This window comes from Amphibalanus amphitrite, unplaced genomic scaffold (genome assembly GCF_019059575.1).
Source record: "Amphibalanus amphitrite isolate SeventyFive unplaced genomic scaffold, NRLGWU_Aamphi_draft 000294F_arrow, whole genome shotgun sequence".
NCBI classification, from domain to species: domain Eukaryota; kingdom Metazoa; phylum Arthropoda; class Thecostraca; order Balanomorpha; family Balanidae; genus Amphibalanus; species Amphibalanus amphitrite.
The window spans coordinates 520,030-538,365 of NW_024881789.1; the positions used below are offsets into that span (position 1 = coordinate 520,030).

The window sequence follows — 18,336 nt, forward strand, 5'->3', positions numbered from 1 at the left end:
CGATCAGGTGAGTTCGAGGGCCAGGAGAGCCGAGGAGGGTGATTCAGAGGCGAGCGCTCGGTCGAACAGGGTGACCCGGAGGCCAGCATTGGGTCGAACAAGGATGAGTCATGCACCACGTGCAGGTAATGATCGTAGCCCGAGACTGAACGAGGCCGTGTCTGAAGACGCTAGGTTCAGATTTATAGTGCGAGACAATGGGCTAGCCGCAGTGAGGTAGAATCCAAAGTGAGCTTTGGGTAAGGAGTCGGAGTCACCATCCAAAGATAGCTGTGGCGAGCGATAACAAAGGGAAGGACTTATCGCTGAGTCCGGGGCTATCGCTGCGTCATAGGGCAGCCACAGTGACCCGATGCTTCAGGGAAAATGAACCGTGCCAAGCAGCCTCGGGGAAGGGACGACGCGGGGGCATTGAAAACAGACCACACCTCACTGGGAGAGAACAAACGGAACTGACTGTGGCATAGCGTCAGACGAGACCGCGAGATCGGGCCACGGGGCTCACAAATCGGCTCACATGCGGCATTCCAGACTGGATTCAGTCCGAGGCCAATTGTTACCTTTAAAACCCAGACGATGCCGTAATTTGAAACCACCTCACGATTGAGGTCATCATTTGTCATGGACCGACTGGCAACAGCGGGAAAAACCGTGACTGGCAGCCGCCCAGTGGTGAGTTGGCGTAACAGCTCAACAGTAACCGCTACCCACACCCCGCGACCCCGCCCTATCCAGCAGCTCAGGACCCTCCGCCCTGTCGGCGCCCTGGCCAACAAACCACCGTCCCCGTCCCTCCTACACACCGGCCGCGGCCGACCAAATCGGCCGCGCCGCCGCCCCTCCAGATAGCCTCCGATGTGCCACAGACCGGTTCCCCGGCCGAGCTCTGCACGCGGGGTTGCGAATCGCTACCCAGAGCGAACACCGGCGCGAATTCCGCCCAATCCGACAACGGCCGCTAATCTCGGCCGGTACAGACCTAACCGCACCGCTTCAATACGTCCGCTCAGGCGCTAGCGTATTCGGTGTGTCGCAAGGCCGGGGCTGCGGCCAGCGAGCGAGCGGCCGGGGAACTGGCTCCGTGTCGGAAATGTGGCCCGGACGATCACACGGTCGCCGACAGCGGCCATTTACCTGGATTGGTGAGCGCCGAATGAAGCGAGCGAACGGTAAGGCAGAGTTACGGCCGGCGCTGAATCAGTCATACAAGCGAGAGTTGTGTCTACCTTGAGTCGAGTGGAAGCTAAGCATGCCCTCGGCTTGTCAAGGGCAAATGGGACAGTGCTTCAGACTGGAAATAAATAATGCTTCGGCAAGGAGCGCTGAGAAGCGCTGACAGTGTGTTTGCCCACTGAATCATACATCACTGCGTCATTGATGAATAGGTGGAAGCCGATATTCGCCGTCTCCTCTTCTTATGCAACGTTGAAAAACAAATCACCACAGATTAAATCCACAGAATGTTATGTATTAAAAACGGAATAGTGATCAGTAACACACGCCGTCGCACGGAATAATATGGCGAGGGCGATAGCGACGGCGGCGGCGGCGAAGCGACACTTTAAACCGAACGTCTGGGACGGGTGTGGCGGCCGCGCGGCCCGCTGCATTGGCACGGGTTGGGCAGCCGCACGGCGCGCTGAAAGGCAAGGCAGCGGTGGCGTCGGCCTGTTCCCTCACCAGAGAGGCGTCGAGAAGCCGCCGGGCGGCTGGCGGCGCGGCTTGGGCGGCTCGGCGGCCGGCGGCGGCGCCGGCGCGGCCGCTGGGTCCGGCTCTCCGGCGCCCTCCTCCACGGCCGGCGCCCCCTCGCCGTTCTGCTCCTGCTTCTCGCCGTTCTGCTCCTGCTGCTCGCCGTTCTGTTCCTTCTCCTGCTCCTCAGCCTCTGCGGACAGCCGGAGAGCGGCCGTCACTCGTCAGTCGCCGGACGGACGGGGAGGGGAACAGGAAGAGCCGCGCCGCGCCGCCGGAAGCAGCGGACGTCGTCTCCGCGGACAGGGTCAAGGACAGCCGGCGCGGCCGTCTCCCTGAGCCCACAGCCGCCAGTGACCGCCTCCTAATACGGCCGGCGGAGGGCGGGCACGGCCAACACATATGGACAGCGCCGTCTACACCGTCAAAACAGCGGATCACGGCCGGTCAGAGGGTGCAGTATGAACACAGCCTTACGAACCAGACAATAAGGAAACTTCTGAAACTTCTGTGTGAAAACTACGTAAAATGATGATGCCCCAATGATGCCCCGTACTCATAAGAGCCAAAAATAGTTACGACATAGCCAACGAACGAAAACATGTTACGCAATCAGTTACATGATCACCTATCGCTCACACATCATTTATTATCAATGCTGTTCCTACATCACCAATCTCACCACTACATACACCTTACCCAAACAATCAACCCAAACCATACATCAGCCGCGGCCACCCACCCCATCTATCACAGTGGCGGGCCATATGTGGGTCGGCCGGTCTGCCGGCGCGGGGCACCTGTGTACCGGTCGGCGGCCTTACCGGGCTGTGCGGCGGCGGCGGGCGGGGCCGGCTCGTCGCCCAGCACTAGCGTCGACGCGCCCCGGTTGTTGACACGCGTCGGCGCAGGCTCCTCGTCGGGTGGGCCGAAAATGTTAGAGCTTCCGCCACCCGGGGGCTTCAGAACCCTGCGGCGGGGAGGGGACGGGGCAGGGGTCAGCGGGCGTCCTCAGCACGAGCGAGAGGAAGTTGGAGTAGAGGGAGGCAGGAATACAACGGGTGGATGCAGGATATCATAAACCTTATGATGGGTAGCAGTAAAGGACCTCGAAACAATTCTTTACTCTCAGTGGAAATTGCTGAACTTACGTCAGTGCTCCTATGGATTCTTCAAACATGCGTATCATGCGTATGCGTATATAATAACTGGTGATTTTTTTTGGCAATGCATCGTAACTCTTGAAGGATGTTTAGATTGTCCCTTTATTTCCTTTCTGAAACTACGACAGGCATTGAAAACGAAGACGATCCCGATCACACAGATTCTGAGGTCTGTCAAGGACAAGCAAAATTTAGATTGAAAACCATCCGAGATCAATTCGGCCGAGCAGAAACGATATTCGTACTAAAAAACGCCACACATCGAAACATGTGATCCTGCCTTGTTATCCTGCAAACTGCTTTCATATAGCTCTGAACACTCCAGTTATGCTCGATAACTATACAGAATATGATCGCTGATAAGTTTGAAACGTGCGTGTGGCTAACGTTACCGCGATGCCCAACGGTTGTGAGTCTTGCGTAGAAGAAGTAAGAACAACTTGTCAACTTGTGTATCGACTTTTCAATGTACAGACCGAGTAAACATGCAATAAGCAGAGCTTATTGCGCCCGGTGCGACCTCTAACACTCGTATATAACTTCCTGTCATCGGCAAACATCTTCATATTGCTTGAGACCTCCAGTGGCATGTCGTTGACGTATATTGTGAACAGCGTCGGCCCCAACACTGAACCTTGGGGCCGGGGGATACCGCTGGAGACAGGCGCCCACTCCGAGCTGCAGCCCTGAATCAGCACCCGTTGACGACGGCCAACTAGGAAGGTCTGTATCCAGGTGAGAAGTTTACCTCCGACACCATACGACCTCAGCTTCTCGAGAAGACGTTTGTGCGGCACCGAGTCAAAAGCTTTGGCGAAATCTAGGTAGACCACATCCACCGGGGTTCGGTCTTCCAAGGCAGCGGTCCAGTCTTCCAGTACCTCAAGCAATTGGGAGCTACACGAACGCTTCGCCAGGAAACCATGCTGAGCTCTGTGAAGCAGGCCGTTTGCTGACAAATGGTGCAGGAGCTCATCCCTGATGACAGATTCGAGGACCTTACAACAGACGGATGTCAGGCTGACCGGTCTGTAGCTGGATGGTAGGCGGCGATCTCCTTTCTTGAATATCGGTCGGCCGATCTTCCACTCTGGGGGACATCCCCGGAGTCCAGGGATTTCCTGAAGATCCAGCTCAGTGGGTGAGAGAGGACGGCTGCATTCTTCTTCAGTACGTGAGGGTGAAGGCCATCGGGTCCTGGTGAGCTGTGTGCCCGCAGCGCTGCCAGCTTAGTGTGTACCCGTAGCAGGGAGATTTCGACGTCCTCCAGAAGCGGTCCGTGATTAGGGCACTCCAGGACAGGGATGGTGTCTGACGCTTCTTCAACGAAGACGCTACTGAAGTATCTGTTCATGGCGTTAGCTTTTGCCTTATCAGAAGACACCGTTTCCCCATTCTCGTCTTGTAGGTCGCCGATGCCGTTTTTGGTCTTGAGGTACCGCCAGAAGCACTTCGGGTTAACTTCGATTGACAGTACCAGGCACCAGCTTTTCTCATGTTGTCGCCGGAGGGCTCTGGTCATGTTCCTCAGAGTCAGGTCGTTTCAACACTGACGTACCTGGCGTGATCGAGTTCATCGTGGCTTCGGCAGTAAGTGCTCCACAATAGCTTTTCCTTTTCCTTAGTTGGAGGGCTTGGCAATTCAAATATATGTTATGTTCAGAGGCCTTCTTTCTGATGCTGGAGCATGACTCGTCACTCAATGGCTGCACAGATTGACGAACTAACGAAGGTGTGAGCTTCTTGAGTACTCATGTCAGTTGGAGGTCAGAAGTGAATTAAATGTTTGTACCTAAAGTTGTGACTGATGCCTCTGCTCCCTCTGAATGTTCCTCTGCTCCGCAAATGCCAGAGCTCTATGTGTTGCGCCCAGTCAATGCTGAATGCCAAAATTTGAGAACATCATCATGCTAGACTTGTGTTACAGAACAAATATTGGTTGGAAATGATATTGTTTTTCAGATGAAAGCAAAATGCTGGGCATTTAAATTGCAAGGCAACACGTGTGCAGGCGAAAATTCCAACAATTTTAAGTTGAAGTTGGATAATCTGTGCCTCGATTCTGGATAAAGACAGTGCCAGAGAGTCAGGTACCTACCTGCTTGAGATCCTCTCCGAGCCACCCAGACCAATAGTATTTTGAGTAGTCGTCATAATGAATGTAGGTAATACAGAATCACGCAGAAATGCCCCAGACCACCGCCGAAAATGAAATGACAAAGGACCTTCGGCGGCGGCGCCGTCAAGCCTTCAAATCGCCCCTCCCTTTCACTTCAAGATGTTCACCTAATCAGTTTCATATTAGCTGACGTTTCTATTACGACAAAATTGGCCTTCAAATAAGTCTCAACCATTGAAATTGAAAATCATTTTTCGGTTCTTAGGTTGAAATGCAATCGCATAATTCCTTCTTTTCATTTTGAATGCTAAAAAATAATCGAGATTCTATCGGAACAGGAATTGCCCTTAAAATATTTGGATTTACGTCATTTACATTCTCAACAAACTGCTGTACCTGCGATCGCTAGCAAAAGCAAGAAAACTGAACAGTGGCAAAAATTCAGCTGATTCTGTTTGTCGTATGTGCGCCATTGATGTCTCTAAACTATTGCCAAAGAAAGCACAGGCGGGGACGCTGGAAGTATTCGTTTTTATTTTCTTTGTTTTCCTTGAGAACCGTTTGGATATAGGTCTCTGCTACAGTCTGTGGTAAGTGTGAGTTCTTTCCTTATTTTCAAAGCATAGTTTTGCTTAGAAATTCGTCTTTGCATGCTCTATTTTGAAGGGATTAATAGGTACCACTTTCTTCAAATTGGTGTTTTGCTAGGCACAGTTTCAGTTTCTGACTTTTTACGCTTCAAGGAAATTTACCACTTTAAACACTGGCGGATCCAGGGGGGATATTTGGGGCAAACGCCCCCCTGCAGCGCCCGAAATTGACGAAAATTTGTGGTTTATGAAGAATAAAACGAAAACTTTACTTTTATTCGGAAAAGTATGTTTGAAACTGCGCAGCAGTGTGTAAGGAGCAGAAATCTGATAAGTTTTTGGAATTTAGAGAAACTTTTTTAGGGGTATTATGCCATCCCCCAGCATCCAAAATTGTTTTTCTGGATCTGCCAATGACTTTAAACATGGGGTTTTGATTTTGAATAGCAATTTTTTTAGCTTGGACTGAGACTAGCACAACTTTTCTGAATTGGGAAACCCAATGTTCACTCTAGTCAACGGTGTATTTATTTTTGTTCTGAAATCATTCCCTGATGAGAAATTTCACAAAATTGCCAAGAATGCAGCCACCTGCCACATTAAGGATAAATGTACAGTAAATCAGTTGGGCAAACTAGACCTTTGGAATCAAAATATGGAGGCATCAAAAGATTGATTCCTAATGACCATATTTGGGCATAAATGCAGACCATTTCTAACTTACCAATCACATAAAAATAAGAAAGTGTTTCAAGAAGGAGCATGCCTGATCTTGAACAGAAATGTTGGAACTATCTCCTAAGCAAAATATGATTGCTCCTATCATAACAATTTGAACTCTATAGGTAGTGAAAGGCAATCAAGGAATTGATTCATTTTAAACAGATAATCATAATATTGATTCTCCATCAGCTGGCTAATCATTATTTTGATTCACAGGTAATGTTAACAGATAGGCAACAATGACTTCCAAGAATACAGCATTTATCTTGCTATTATTCTCATTTAGTGGTATCCTCAGCACCACAACAGATACCTATAGCATTGTTGTACTTTACCTTCACTACATTTGATAACAATTCACAATTTTTAAATGTCAAGAATACAAAAACTGAAGCAACAGATAAAAACCATATAAATAATATAAAAGCACTACAACAATGATAATTAGGGTTTTAAAAATTTCATTTTGCCATTTTACACAAATACTGAATGTTTAGTATGTGATTCATGATACAAAAATAACATACAGTGTGATTTCCTCAAAACAGCTTTTACGTGATGGACAGTGGCTCTGTCTTTTTCTCATTCACAAGCCCAAAGGGACAATTTCTTAGCTTTGAGGTAACACTTTTTGCAAACCTACCACATTTTTCTACCTTTTTAAAGAAAAATCTCACCGTCATGGGCCTTTTTTCAACCGTAATGATACATTTGAAGTCAAAAGTGTACCAAAATGAATCAAAAAATTGATTCCATGCCCATATTTGGTCATGGCTCCTCCCACCAGAATCAAATTATTGATGCCTCCATATTTTGATTCCAAAAGTCTAGTTTGCCCAACTGAAATCAGCTTGCATTTGGTAGTGATGGCTTGTATTGCATACAAACGAGTGTACCAGAAGTCCTTTCACTGACATGTTATCTCCAACAGCTGATTTTGAATACATTTCTGATTGGTTGATTTTAACAGCATTGCTGTTGTTGCAGCTAAGGTAAATCTCATGAGTCTTCAAGAACAAAAGTCAAGTGAAGTGCTTTCAAATTACAGCTTTGAAATCATTGATTGCTTCACATATGTTTAATAAGGTGTATATATTCTTGCATTGCTGGCAGTTAAGTCTGGCAAATCATGAGCTTTAATATCATGGATCAAAATGTTTCATTGAGTTACCCTTCCAATGACATATGATAAAAATGTTATTAATATTATACTCTAATTGTGTAAAATGTTAATGATGTGTGTATTGGGCAGCAGAAGTGATAGTGTCCCTGTCCCCATATACTTGTAGGTTTCAAAGTTTCAATATTTCATCAGTTCACATGTGTGTACAATATAGACTCATCTTATAGCAATTTATGGGTCTGACTTCACATATACTTTATATCCTGTATGGATATTGCACAAATCTGGAATATAACAGTAGGTATATGCCTAACTAGTTGTCTGATAGGTTTAATGGTCACTTGATAGCTCACTGAAGTTTTAGCCTTTATTAAAAAGTTTTTGATGGTTCAAAATAACCTTTTTGTTCACTCCCCTCGATTATAATCTTAACTGTAAGAAATGTCTCTCACAAAAAAGTACATCATTACCTCTCCCATAAATCATTCATCTCCTTTTCAGTCTGCCTTTCAACAATGTGGGGCATAAAATTTACTCTCGTCATATTTCAGTTATGTCTCGTGCATGACGTTGAAAGATGTGTCATTTTGTACCAGTTTGACATTTTACATGTCCTGATAGTACAAGTTTGACGTGTGCCGCCCCCGTTGTGCCAGGGTCGCGTCGGGCCGTGACCCCGCCGTGTGCCGCCGTCCGTGACCGGTCCGAGGGTCTGTCGGCGCCTCCCGGCCCGTTACGCGGCGTGCGTGTGACGCGTGACGCTGCCGGCAGCCGGTGTCACGGGCGTGCGTCACGCCATGTGAGTGGGCCGACGGCGACGGCGCGACACTCCCTGCTGCGGCGTCGGCGGTGCGGCTGCCCCTCCTCCTCCGTCGGCCGCCGCTCGGCGCGGCACAGCTGGCACCGACGCAGGCACGCGCGCACGCACACGACCACGGCCGAGTCTGCTGAGTGCCGGCCGGAGTGTCGGGCGGACGGTTACTCACTGAGTGCCGCGAGTGACGCCAGACGTGCGGAGAGTGCCGGGCGCGAGTGAATGCAGAGTGACAGAGACCGCTGAGACTCCTGAACAAACTGCCTACTGTCGATCAGCGCTCCTAACTGTCGCCACTGCTCCAGTCCGCCCCCGACAGTCATCATGTCGCGCTCCTCCGCTGTGAAGAACAAGCACGTTCCCGCAGACAAGGTGAGACTCGGAGTAACGGCTCCGGCGCCAGGGCCACAGGCGCTACGGCTGGCTGCCTCCGCTAACGCTTCTGTGGATGGGAGTGACGGTAGATGCGCCAGCTAATTACTGGTCGGCTTCCTTTGTTTGGCATTGTTGACTCAACTGTAAAGGTCGTGCCCTACTATCACAATTTACTTAATGTTTCTTTTACTCGTATTTATTTGCTAGTTGTTAATTCGCGTGAAGCGCGCCTCGCGATGTTGCTTTTCTTATATGTGTTGTCAGTAATTCTTGAAATATTTTCCTGATGTTATTGCCCTATTCACATTTCCCAGTCTCTGTGATATTCGTATTTTCAAAAAGCATCCTGATAAACTCCGTTACTGGGGTGAACGACTGTATTCACATGTCGCATCGGATGTATTTGCATTCATCACTGTCCGTGTTGTTTCCACATTTTCCAGATAAAACCTAGCATATTCACATTTTTCGAAAGCTTCTTAGCTCTTACTGTATCTGCTCTTCCCACTTGCCTCCCCATATCCTCATTCCGCGGATGCACTTCCCTATGTGGCGTAATGTCGACCCGTCTGCCCCGTCTCGACCTTCCCACCCACCAGCTGTGCCCCGCCGGGTCCCGATGCGCCCGCGGCGGCCGCACTTTGATCTGATTGGTCGGCCGTTTTTGCACCGATCGGTGTTCGCCGCCAGCACCAGCAACAGCAGCAGTGACGACGTCAGCGGTCCGCCCATTAGTGTAACGAGGCGGCGCCGACCACCAGCCCCAATGATGACGTCTGCTTACCGTCCGCACCAGGCTTTGATCCGGCCGGCAGCCGACGCTTTTTATCGTCGCTTTCGACAAATGCCAGTCCGAGATTTCATATCAGAGAAGCGAGCTGGATACAGCCTGTGTCGGATGTTAGGCGAAAAATGTGTTGTACCCGCTGACATCGTAATGTCCTGCCATCCTTGTAGTGACATGTGAGAGGGTCTGAGCTTGTATACAGCTCGCGCGAGTTCGAGTACCATCATGGTAGCCGTTCTCTGGAAGCTGCTGTTGTCAGTTGTCTTCATATTCGGTTTTCTTCTATCTGTTTTGCTTTCGCCAGGCTCCCATTACAGTGAGTGCTGAGTGCTGAATAGCCTAAAAGTGACACTTGTCGCTCGATGCTCACTACACAGTACACACCACCACGACATTCATGCTTCCGTCCCCTCGCTCTATAACAGCTTCCCGCTAGGGAAGCTTCTTGTTCACTCATCTGACGTTTTCTCCGTCGGTCCGTCGGTCCGTCTATCCGTCTATCCGTCTATCCGTCAATCTGTGTGTCCGTCGTCCGTCTATCCTTCTGTTTGTCCCGTACCGTACCAGTGAGGACGATGTTGTCTTTCTCACTAACGTCTGCCGCCGGCTGTTTCAGATCAACCTGCGGCTCATCCTTGTGAGCGGCCGCAGTAGGGAGTACCTATTCGACGCCGGCGACTCGGCCGGAGATATCGCCCAGTTTGTGTTCGACACGTGGCCAGAAGGTGAGTTAGAAGGGGTGAGATGGAAGTGAGAAAGAGTGATGAGTGTGATAAATGTGTGTGTGTGTGTGAGGGGGGGGGGGGTAGATGTGGAGCATGGTCTGTTTGGAGGAGAGGGACTTGCTAGTTATGCTCTAAGGTCAGTTTGTGAAGCGGATCTATTGTAGTTTTAGCTGTTTGCACCGATTTATGTCTGTTCTCCGTAGTAAGTACTATGTTGTTTGATACCGACTTTTATGAGAAATGCCTCCCGGCAGGCCCAGGCAGCTGCCATTACCCAGCTATTGGTTGTCGGTTGAAAGGATACTGACATCCAGGCCTTTCACTAGTCAATGCCAGTTTGTATCACGTCTCTTTTGAAGGAATCAGTATTGAACGTACTACATATACGTTTTTAATGCTATGATTATGTAAGTAAAATGCGAGTATATAACGAGGCATGATGCATATCTATTGGACGTCATTGCTCATCCATCACTTATCAAGTGTGACAGCGATCCATTTGTCCACGCTCGTTCCCTTTCGCGTCACGCTCTGTGGTATTCCCGACTCCCCCCCCCCCCCCCCGGCTGGCAATATTGCTTATTGCGTACTTCGAGTAGGCTACTTTTATTTATTCTGTGACCCTATCAGCTCTGCCCCACTGCACCGCTCTCTGACACGTGGTCGGCTCTCTGTTTATTCTCTGACCGTCCGTCGCTGTATGTCCTCTGATTCGCTGTATGTCCTCTGACCGTCGCTGTATGTCCTCTGAGTCGCTGTATGTCCTCGTGAGTGTCCGTCGCTGTATGTCCTCTGACCGACCGTCGCTGTCTGTCCTCTGACCGTCCGTCGCTGTATGTCCTCTGACCGTCCGTCGCTGTATGTCCTCCGAGTCGCTGTATGTCCTCTGACCGTCACTGTCTGTCCTCTGAGTGTCCGTCGCTGTCTGTCCTCTGACCGTCACTGTCTGTCCTCTGAGTGACCGTCGCTGTATGTCCTCTGACCGTCGCTGTATGTCCTCTAACCGTCGCTGTATGTCCTCTGACCGTCGCTGTATTTCCTCTGAGTCGCTGTATGTCCTCTGACCGTCGCTGTATGTCCTCTGAGTGTCGCTGTATGTCCTCTGAGTGTCCGTCACTGTATGTCCTCTGAGTCGCTCTATGTTCTCGTGAGTGTCCGTCGCTGTATGTCCTCTGACCGTCGCTGTATGTCCTCTGACCGTCCGTCGCTGTATGTCCTCTGAGTGTCCGTCGCTGTCTGTCCTCTGAGTGTCCGTCACTGTCTGTCCTCTGAGTGTCCGTCACTGTCTGTCCTCTGACCGTCCGTCGCTGTATGTTCTCTGACCGTCGCTCTATGTCCTCTGACCGTCGCTGTATGTCCTCTGAGTCGCTGTATGTCCTCTGACCGTCGCTGTATCTCCTCTGGCCGTCATTGTATGTCCTCTGAGTGTCCGTCGCTGTATGTCCTCTGAGTGACCGTCGCTGTCTGTCCTCTGACCGTCCGTCGCTGTATGTCCTCTGAGTCGCTGTATGTCCTCTGACCGTCGCTCTATGTCCTCTGACCGTCGCTGTCTGCCCTCTGACCGTCCGTCACCGTCCGTCGCTATCTGACCTATGTGACCGGCGGCGGGCCGGCCGGGGTGGGCCGCACCGGTAGTAGGTACTCAGCACCGGCGTGAACGCTATAGACGGATGTCGGAAGGTCACGTCAGGGGAGGCGGGGCACCGCGAGGGGCGAGGAAAGGGTGCGGTAGGGGGAGCGGGGAGTGCAACTGACCGGTCGGCTGCCATCCTGTGCCATTGGACGTGGGTTAAGGCTGAAACAGACTCTTTCTGCGTTCAGGAAATCGCATGCGAGAGCCTATTCAAGTACATTATAATTCTTCCCGGATCAATCGCATCCGGGAGGTGCGTGCGATTGATGCAAGCGTGCTTCCATGTATTTGAATAGGCTCTCGCATGCGATTTCCTGACTGCGGAAAGAGTCTGTTTCAGCCATTAGTGGTGGCAGCCTCCGTGAGCCCAGAGCTGCACTCAAGGGAAATGTTAGGGCAGAAAGCGAGAGATAAGTTTTTAGAATGAGTTGTATTATAGTGGGCATGGTAAAATGTTTGTTTCCGATGCTTCGGGGATCTGTAATGTTTTGTGGTACTTTTATTGGATTCGCCAGTCCTACTCCGGTTGGTGCCATAAAAGGCAGCTAAGTGATCGTTTGAGGGAGGAACAGCGTTGGCTGGTCTCCCCGTTGTAGCTTGCCTCGTTTACCGATATCGAAACGGCTTTATTGCTGGCCGTGCATAATGTTACACCGTCAGAACACTATAACGATGGCTGATGTGATACGCAGCCCTGTTTGTGCATGTGCAATAACCTGAATTTATCGCGAAACTGCTAGAATAACAAGGTCGTTTTTCACGGACAAAACATAAACTTGTATCAGAGAGTTGGAAAGTTATGACTTTCGGAAGTCAGTGTTTTCTCTAGCCGGGAAGAAGTTCCGAGTGCTTTTATCGTTCACCGTTCCAGACATTCTTCCAGCTTAGATGAGGTCGTAAGCGTCAGTTTACCAGAAGTTCTTGCATATGTGGTTCACAGCACCTTTTCGTTCCCGTAGCTATTCGTGTAAACAGTCTTGAAGGTGATATTTTCATTCGTTGATGAATTAGTTATACATAGGCAAAATGTAGGGTCCGTCATGATTTATCAACGTGACTAGTGGACTATTCAGGGGCGCGTTTTTTTTTTTTTTTTTAATAAGTTAGCCCATTGATACTGATTAGTTATACCTCCTTTAGTATACACATGGCGTGCTTTGACCTTTTCAGGCTGTAAGAGTTAGAACTAACGTAGCCACGGCCGGTCCCCGGATTTCTGGCGGTGGACGTCAAGGCAGCGAATAAAAGAAGACAAAATGAATTGGGGCATGCGTTTAATTCAAAAAGTTGCCATGGTTCAAAAGTTCAAAAAAGTCCTTACTTTGTGCCTATGAAATAATTTGCTCCTATATATTATCTACATTGATTTTGCTATTCTGGATCACCATAATATTAATGCATCCCAACCGAATCAAGGATTCATATGAGCTGATAAAATGAATTCAATGAAAACTGTCTTAGTTGTCTTAGTGAAGTTTCAGCCCCGTCTTGTGGATCGTCTGCCTGTTCAAACTTTATCGTGGAATGGCATTGCCTGCCTCGGGCAGTGTCCGATGGCTAACTTATGCAGCTTCGCTAGAGTTCTTTGTTCCTTGCGTATTTCCTACTTTTCCTGCAGCGACTCTTCCTACTTTTCAAAACAGCACACCGCACTGGACAGCGTTCCGCGTTCAGTGTGCCCGGGTGAACCCGTACGACGGTCTCTTGGGACCATTCTGAGTCGGTCCGTCACCAGGGAACTAACAAACGGAGCGGACCGTCCGTCTGACTGACTGACCGGCCGGCCGGTCTGCGTGACGGGTGTATCACACCGACTGGTGTGAACTATCTGCACTGCTCACACCACCGTTTATAGTCTATCTGACCGGCCGGCCGGGCCGTATGACGGCGGTGTGAACTGTCTGCCGACCGTGTAACGCACCCGACTCCAATCCGGCTCGGCGGCGCGCTGGCCCGAGGCGCTCTCTCGGCCAATATCGCCCGCCTCGGCCCCCGGCAGGAAACGCCACCACAGCGCGGCGGCCCGGTCCGCCGCCCAGCCAATATTGTGAACGAGGTCGGATATTGCACCCTCTCCGCAACACTTCATCCATACCTACCGACAGGCGCCGGCGGCCACCATTGGCAAATGGCCAATACCGGACTCTCTGCGTTAGTTTTTTGTCGGAACCACTTGTCTGTATGGGGAGAGGGAGGGAGGAGAGGGGAGGGGGACGGTCACGTGCCGCAGGGAAGCCTGAGTGACGGCCGCAGACCGTGCCTGTCGCGGAAAGGAACACTGCTGTCGAGGGTTATATACACACGCCGACCCTGACGTCTGACGGCGCCGACTGAGAAACACTGAGGTTCAGATGGAAACGTTGGAGGGTTTGGTTGAACTGTTTGACAGTGATGCACTGCTTGACAGTGATGTTTGACTGTATGGTAGTTACCTCAATATGGTGAACGGTTACGTCAAATTATCGGTGACCGCAGGGCTATCGATCAGTGATGTAGGGCTGAGACAGTAACTTCCGACTGTCTGACAGTGACGTTAGGTCGTCCGACAGTGTCGTGTGCTACCCGGACGGCGATATCCAATCCAACTCTCTCGTACCGTCGGCTTCCCACCGCGCGGCCGCCGGCGCCGCGTCTGGCCCGGTTTTCCGAGCCCGCTGCGAATCTAGTGCACGGTACCACGCGGTGATATTCAGTGTGTGTGCGGCACGCGCGGGCTGTTTTCCATCAGAGACCGGGTCACCACTCGCTAGCACAGCCGTGGAGGCACCCAATGACGTGTCGCAGCCGCACTGCACCATGTCAGTGCGCCCGATAGAACGGGTTTCACGCGCCGGCCAGCCAGCGCCGCTGCAGAGTCGGTCGCCGTACCGATCAGCTGGCTGCCGTCTCATTAATCGGACGATTGGACTGTCGTGTAGCTGTGCCGGGCGCAAAGGAGCTTTCGGCGCTCGTAAGCCGCTTTCTGACGCATCAGTCCGGCCCGTCGCCGGTACTGTTCGCCGCTGATCCCGGAATTATTCCGCTAAAACGGTATCGACCGGCGGCCGGCGAGCATTCAGCGGCGCTGTTTCTGCTCGGCCGCCTGGCGGCGCTCAGATTTTCTCCTTTTGATCTTCTGTGGGCCCGAATGGTGTTTGCTCTATCGTGTTGATTACAGGCCGCTTTCAGTGAGCGCCGCTGAACTGTCTGATGCTGCCATCAGGATCCGGGCAGGAGACAGGCAATCCACTGGGACGGTCCGCCGTGGTTTGTTGACCTGCTGTAGCACCCGTACTGACAACGTGCATCAGAACGATAGAGCTGGTCTTTGTCGCTGTTAAATCTGCGCTGTGGGGTTTCGGTGCCGCTGTACCTGGCACCGTGGCCCCTACGCTACCTATCAGTTTGAGTCGGCCTAGGTCAGAATCAGCAGGTCGCCCTCCCCTGACCCCATTCTCCCCCCCCCCCAGACTGGAGTTCGGAGGCCGTGAGCCAGGCGGAGGTACTGCGTCTCATCTACCAGGGTCGCTTTCTGCACAGCAACGTGAAGCTGTCGGCGCTGGGCCTGCCGCTCGGCAAAACCACCGTAATGCACCTGGTGCCGCGAGAGAGCTTGCCCGAGCCCAGCTCACAGGGTGAGTGTGCGCCGCGGGGTGGTTGGATCTGTGGTAGAGGTGTCACGGAGCGGGGATAGAAAGTCCTTTCAAAGTCTAGGGGGTCCAGCTTGCAGGATGAGCTCGTGCACCGCATGGCCTCGTCAAGCCTGCCGCAGTAAATCATATGAACATAAATTTGTACTATTATACTGTGGAAAACGTGTTAGTGTTGCCATTGTCAGTGCTTTGTGTGCTACGGCATACCTATATGTTAGGCTCCTATGTTTTTAAACTATTGATTCTTTTGTTATGTGATATTAAGCTGGATATTCCCTAGCCGAATTAACTACCAGCCCTGCACCTAATTGCCAATCGAGCATCAATTGAGTCTCCCTAAGCCACAAAGTATAGACTGTTGCAATTGAGTTAGGTAGTTTGCCAGGCCTCATCATGTTTCTTCTACGTTGTTAAAATTCCGACCAGGTACTTTTTAGGGTACTTTTACGTACCGTCATTATCTGGCCAATATTGCACGATCGATAGCAGAATGTTTACTGATTGCTGTATGAGTCTCGCATTTCACACGAGTGGGTAGAGGAGCGAAATTACCGTTGTGAAAGTGCAAGTGGTTCTAGCGAGTTCTTCACGCCTGACCTAACTGAGTGTAACATGACGCCGCGAGTATTACGTCAGCGTCATGCGCTGAGATAAAGCCAGTTATTACAACTACTGAATCAGGGTCGTTCGGTGTCATAGCATCATACACGTAAATGACTCTCTGCAGACCTAGGTGACACTCCCCTCGGCTTGACTTAGTTAAAGCCATGTGCTATGCACCTTTGTCACATCAAAGTTCGGCCACAATAATTCCACTATGAGCAAGGTAGTTCTAACGTACAACATTAGCTGCGGCCGGAATAATATCTGGTTTATCTGGTAACACGGAGTCGGCACTCCCTATGTTTTGTTATTTATTTCAATGGATCTGTAATTCTAGGACCAGGAAGCGATTATAGAGGCCATTAACTTGTTCTGTCGTGTCTCCGTGGAAACAATGGAGAGGCGAAGAGCTCGAGCTCCGGAATCAGCTGTTCACGACCAGAAGCTCTTAAAAACACAAAAGAGCTTACAAGCCTGACCAATTCCTGAGTCGCTCTAAGTGGAGAGGTTTGCTGGCTGTTTTGTTAGTTTGGAAACTATTAAACCAATGTGACTGCTGGCAAGCTCGTATGGTGGATTTGAGGTATTAGTTCTATTGCAGAATAAGTAACTTAGTCTAACTCCTTGAGCTCAAACTTATTTAGTTTGGAAGCGGATGCTAATATTGCCAAGGATGTGTGGAGGAAAGGTTCTAGTTTTAAATCGCAAAATAAGTCGCCTTTTCTGACACTCGTTGATCTCAAGCGGCGACCTGTTTTGACGCCGGATTCACGATTTTAGTGCTGGTAAATTTTTATGTTCTTACTGTTTCTGGATTATTTTAATCGTTGTTGATCAATTATGAAACCTTTTAAGTTTGAGCTGTTGATCTGTTGTTGTATTCCCCTCGGCCCCGTCACCGGCTCGTAGTCGTTCGGCTCTGGAAGGACCGAAAGCCGGCGGCCAAGGCCGCCACCACGTCGTCCCGTCTCAAGTCGGTGGGGCGTCCGTAGATGTTGCCCATGGCGAGGAGGCGGGCCCCGCAGAGGCACGGGCAGCGCAGCAGGACGTGTTGCGGGGTGTCCGCCTCCTCCTCGCAACTGTTGATCTCGGAATGTATAACAGTCCCGGTCTATTCACGGCTGCATCGCCCAGTTTTCGTTATCCGCTCCCCCGTTCTTACACCACCCATCTATTGCAGATGAGCAGCAGAAGAGCAAGGCGAGCTCGCGCGGCTGCTGCGCCTCCTCGTGTGTGCTGTCCTAGCGGCCTGGCGGTTCAAATGGAGGAGACAGCCGGTACGACACATGTCTAACCGTGTCAGTCAGCAGGCTCAGGCGGGCTCCGCCGGGCCGGGAGACGACTCGATGAGTTGGTGAGGGAAGGACGGGGAGGAGAGGTGAGCCCTCCACCGGTAAGGACGCCACATCACTGGTGTGAGACCGCGGGCTCGACCCGTCGGCCGTGTGGGGAGAGCCATGCTCGCGAGTGAAAGGCGGTCGATTGAGTGCAAGTGAGCGGGTGACGCGCTTTGTTGTAGCACGCTGCGCTTGCTGCGCCCGTTCCTGTCAGCCTGCGGATACCGGTGATCGGCCTGTGCTCGCCGGACGTCGCCCGTCAACATTCCATGCCACCGCCGCCGCCGATCGCCGCGCCATCTGTGATCTAGATCGACAACTAGTAGTACCGCGCGGTGGCGTCTCTGCGTCCCGAAGCACGCTCGCTACGTCGCTCCGTGCGCTCGCCTGTTTTATGTAGCTCTGCTCTGTGTACCTGTATTGCGCGACATGTGTTTGCCATGGTTTTGAGTGTTGTATGCGTGTGCTGACTCCTGTTCTCTATTCTAGCGTCGGCGTGCTATGAATGGCTCACGCCGCGCGTTTTCTCGTCAGTTCCTGTAGCGCTATATCGCGTTTCGCTCGTAGCCATTACATAGTATAATGTACACATTTTAGCCGGGTCCCGGTCGACCTGGCCGGCTCACGGGCCTGTTGTGCCGACGTTAGCCAGACGTAGATCTGAGCTGAGTGTGAATCTCGGTCGTGGGTCTGAGAAACGGCGGCTCCGTCCCCGGCGAGGCTGCCAAATACTCAGCGGCGCCTCGGCCGCCGGCCGCCGGGCCGTGTTTTAGCCGGGCGGTCCGCCCCCGCCCCCGCCCCCGCCCCCGCCCCCGCCCGAGCGGAGTCGGCGGCTGGCGGCGGAATGTTGCACGTTTAAAGGTTTCGTGTTTTCTTTTAAGGTCTATTGTTTGAGTGAGACGGTAGGCGTAAATAGACTAACTGAACGGTGGTGCTGTGGTTTGGACGGGGTGGTGGGGTTCTGTAGTCCGTGACTGGGACTGACTGTGGCGGCCGTACTGTAACGCTTTATACTGAAGCAGT

The 18,336-nt window shown here is 51.3% G+C and overlaps 2 protein-coding genes across 3 annotated transcripts; one reads left to right on the top strand and one right to left on the bottom strand.

The window, feature by feature from the left end:
- Positions 1–1,452: 1,452 nt before the first annotated feature.
- Positions 1,453–5,103, bottom strand: LOC122387646 (jupiter microtubule associated homolog 1-like). Its single transcript, XM_043378013.1, has 3 exons — positions 4,951–5,103; positions 2,514–2,659; positions 1,453–1,882 (listed from the first exon to the last, which is right to left on the bottom strand). Exons 1-3 carry the CDS (start codon positions 5,004–5,006, stop codon positions 1,677–1,679), a joined length of 408 nt encoding a protein of 135 aa, XP_043233948.1. The 5' UTR covers positions 5,007–5,103; the 3' UTR covers positions 1,453–1,676.
- Positions 5,104–5,310: 207 nt separating this feature from the next.
- Positions 5,311–18,244, top strand: LOC122387650 (ubiquitin-like protein 3). 2 transcript variants are annotated; one of them, XM_043378019.1, is made up of 5 exons: positions 5,311–5,561; positions 8,179–8,593; positions 10,000–10,108; positions 15,191–15,355; positions 17,157–18,244. In XM_043378019.1, exons 2-5 carry the CDS (start codon positions 8,546–8,548, stop codon positions 17,219–17,221), a joined length of 387 nt encoding a protein of 128 aa, XP_043233954.1. In that variant the 5' UTR covers positions 5,311–5,561; positions 8,179–8,545; the 3' UTR covers positions 17,222–18,244. The 2 variants fall into 2 exon arrangements, with proteins under 2 accessions (XP_043233954.1, XP_043233953.1); XM_043378018.1 differs by having other exon boundaries at positions 5,432–5,561; positions 8,064–8,593.
- The last annotated feature ends 92 nt before the right edge of the window (positions 18,245–18,336 follow it).

Coding starts and splice junctions, on each gene's coding strand:
- LOC122387646 (XM_043378013.1), bottom strand. CDS start 5,006: ATGACGACTACTCAAAATACTATTGGTCTGGGTGGCTCGGAGAGGATC. Junction 2,660..4,950: donor TCGGAGAGGATCTCAAGCAG/GTAGGTACCTGA, acceptor TCCCCGCCGCAG/GGTTCTGAAGCCCCCGGGTG. Junction 1,883..2,513: donor CGCCGCCGCCGCACAGCCCG/GTAAGGCCGCCG, acceptor GGCTGTCCGCAG/AGGCTGAGGAGCAGGAGAAG.
- LOC122387650 (XM_043378019.1), top strand. CDS start 8,546: ATGTCGCGCTCCTCCGCTGTGAAGAACAAGCACGTTCCCGCAGACAAG. Junction 10,109..15,190: donor GTTCGACACGTGGCCAGAAG/GTGAGTTAGAAG, acceptor CCCCCCCCCCAG/ACTGGAGTTCGGAGGCCGTG. Junction 15,356..17,156: donor GCCCGAGCCCAGCTCACAGG/GTGAGTGTGCGC, acceptor CATCTATTGCAG/ATGAGCAGCAGAAGAGCAAG.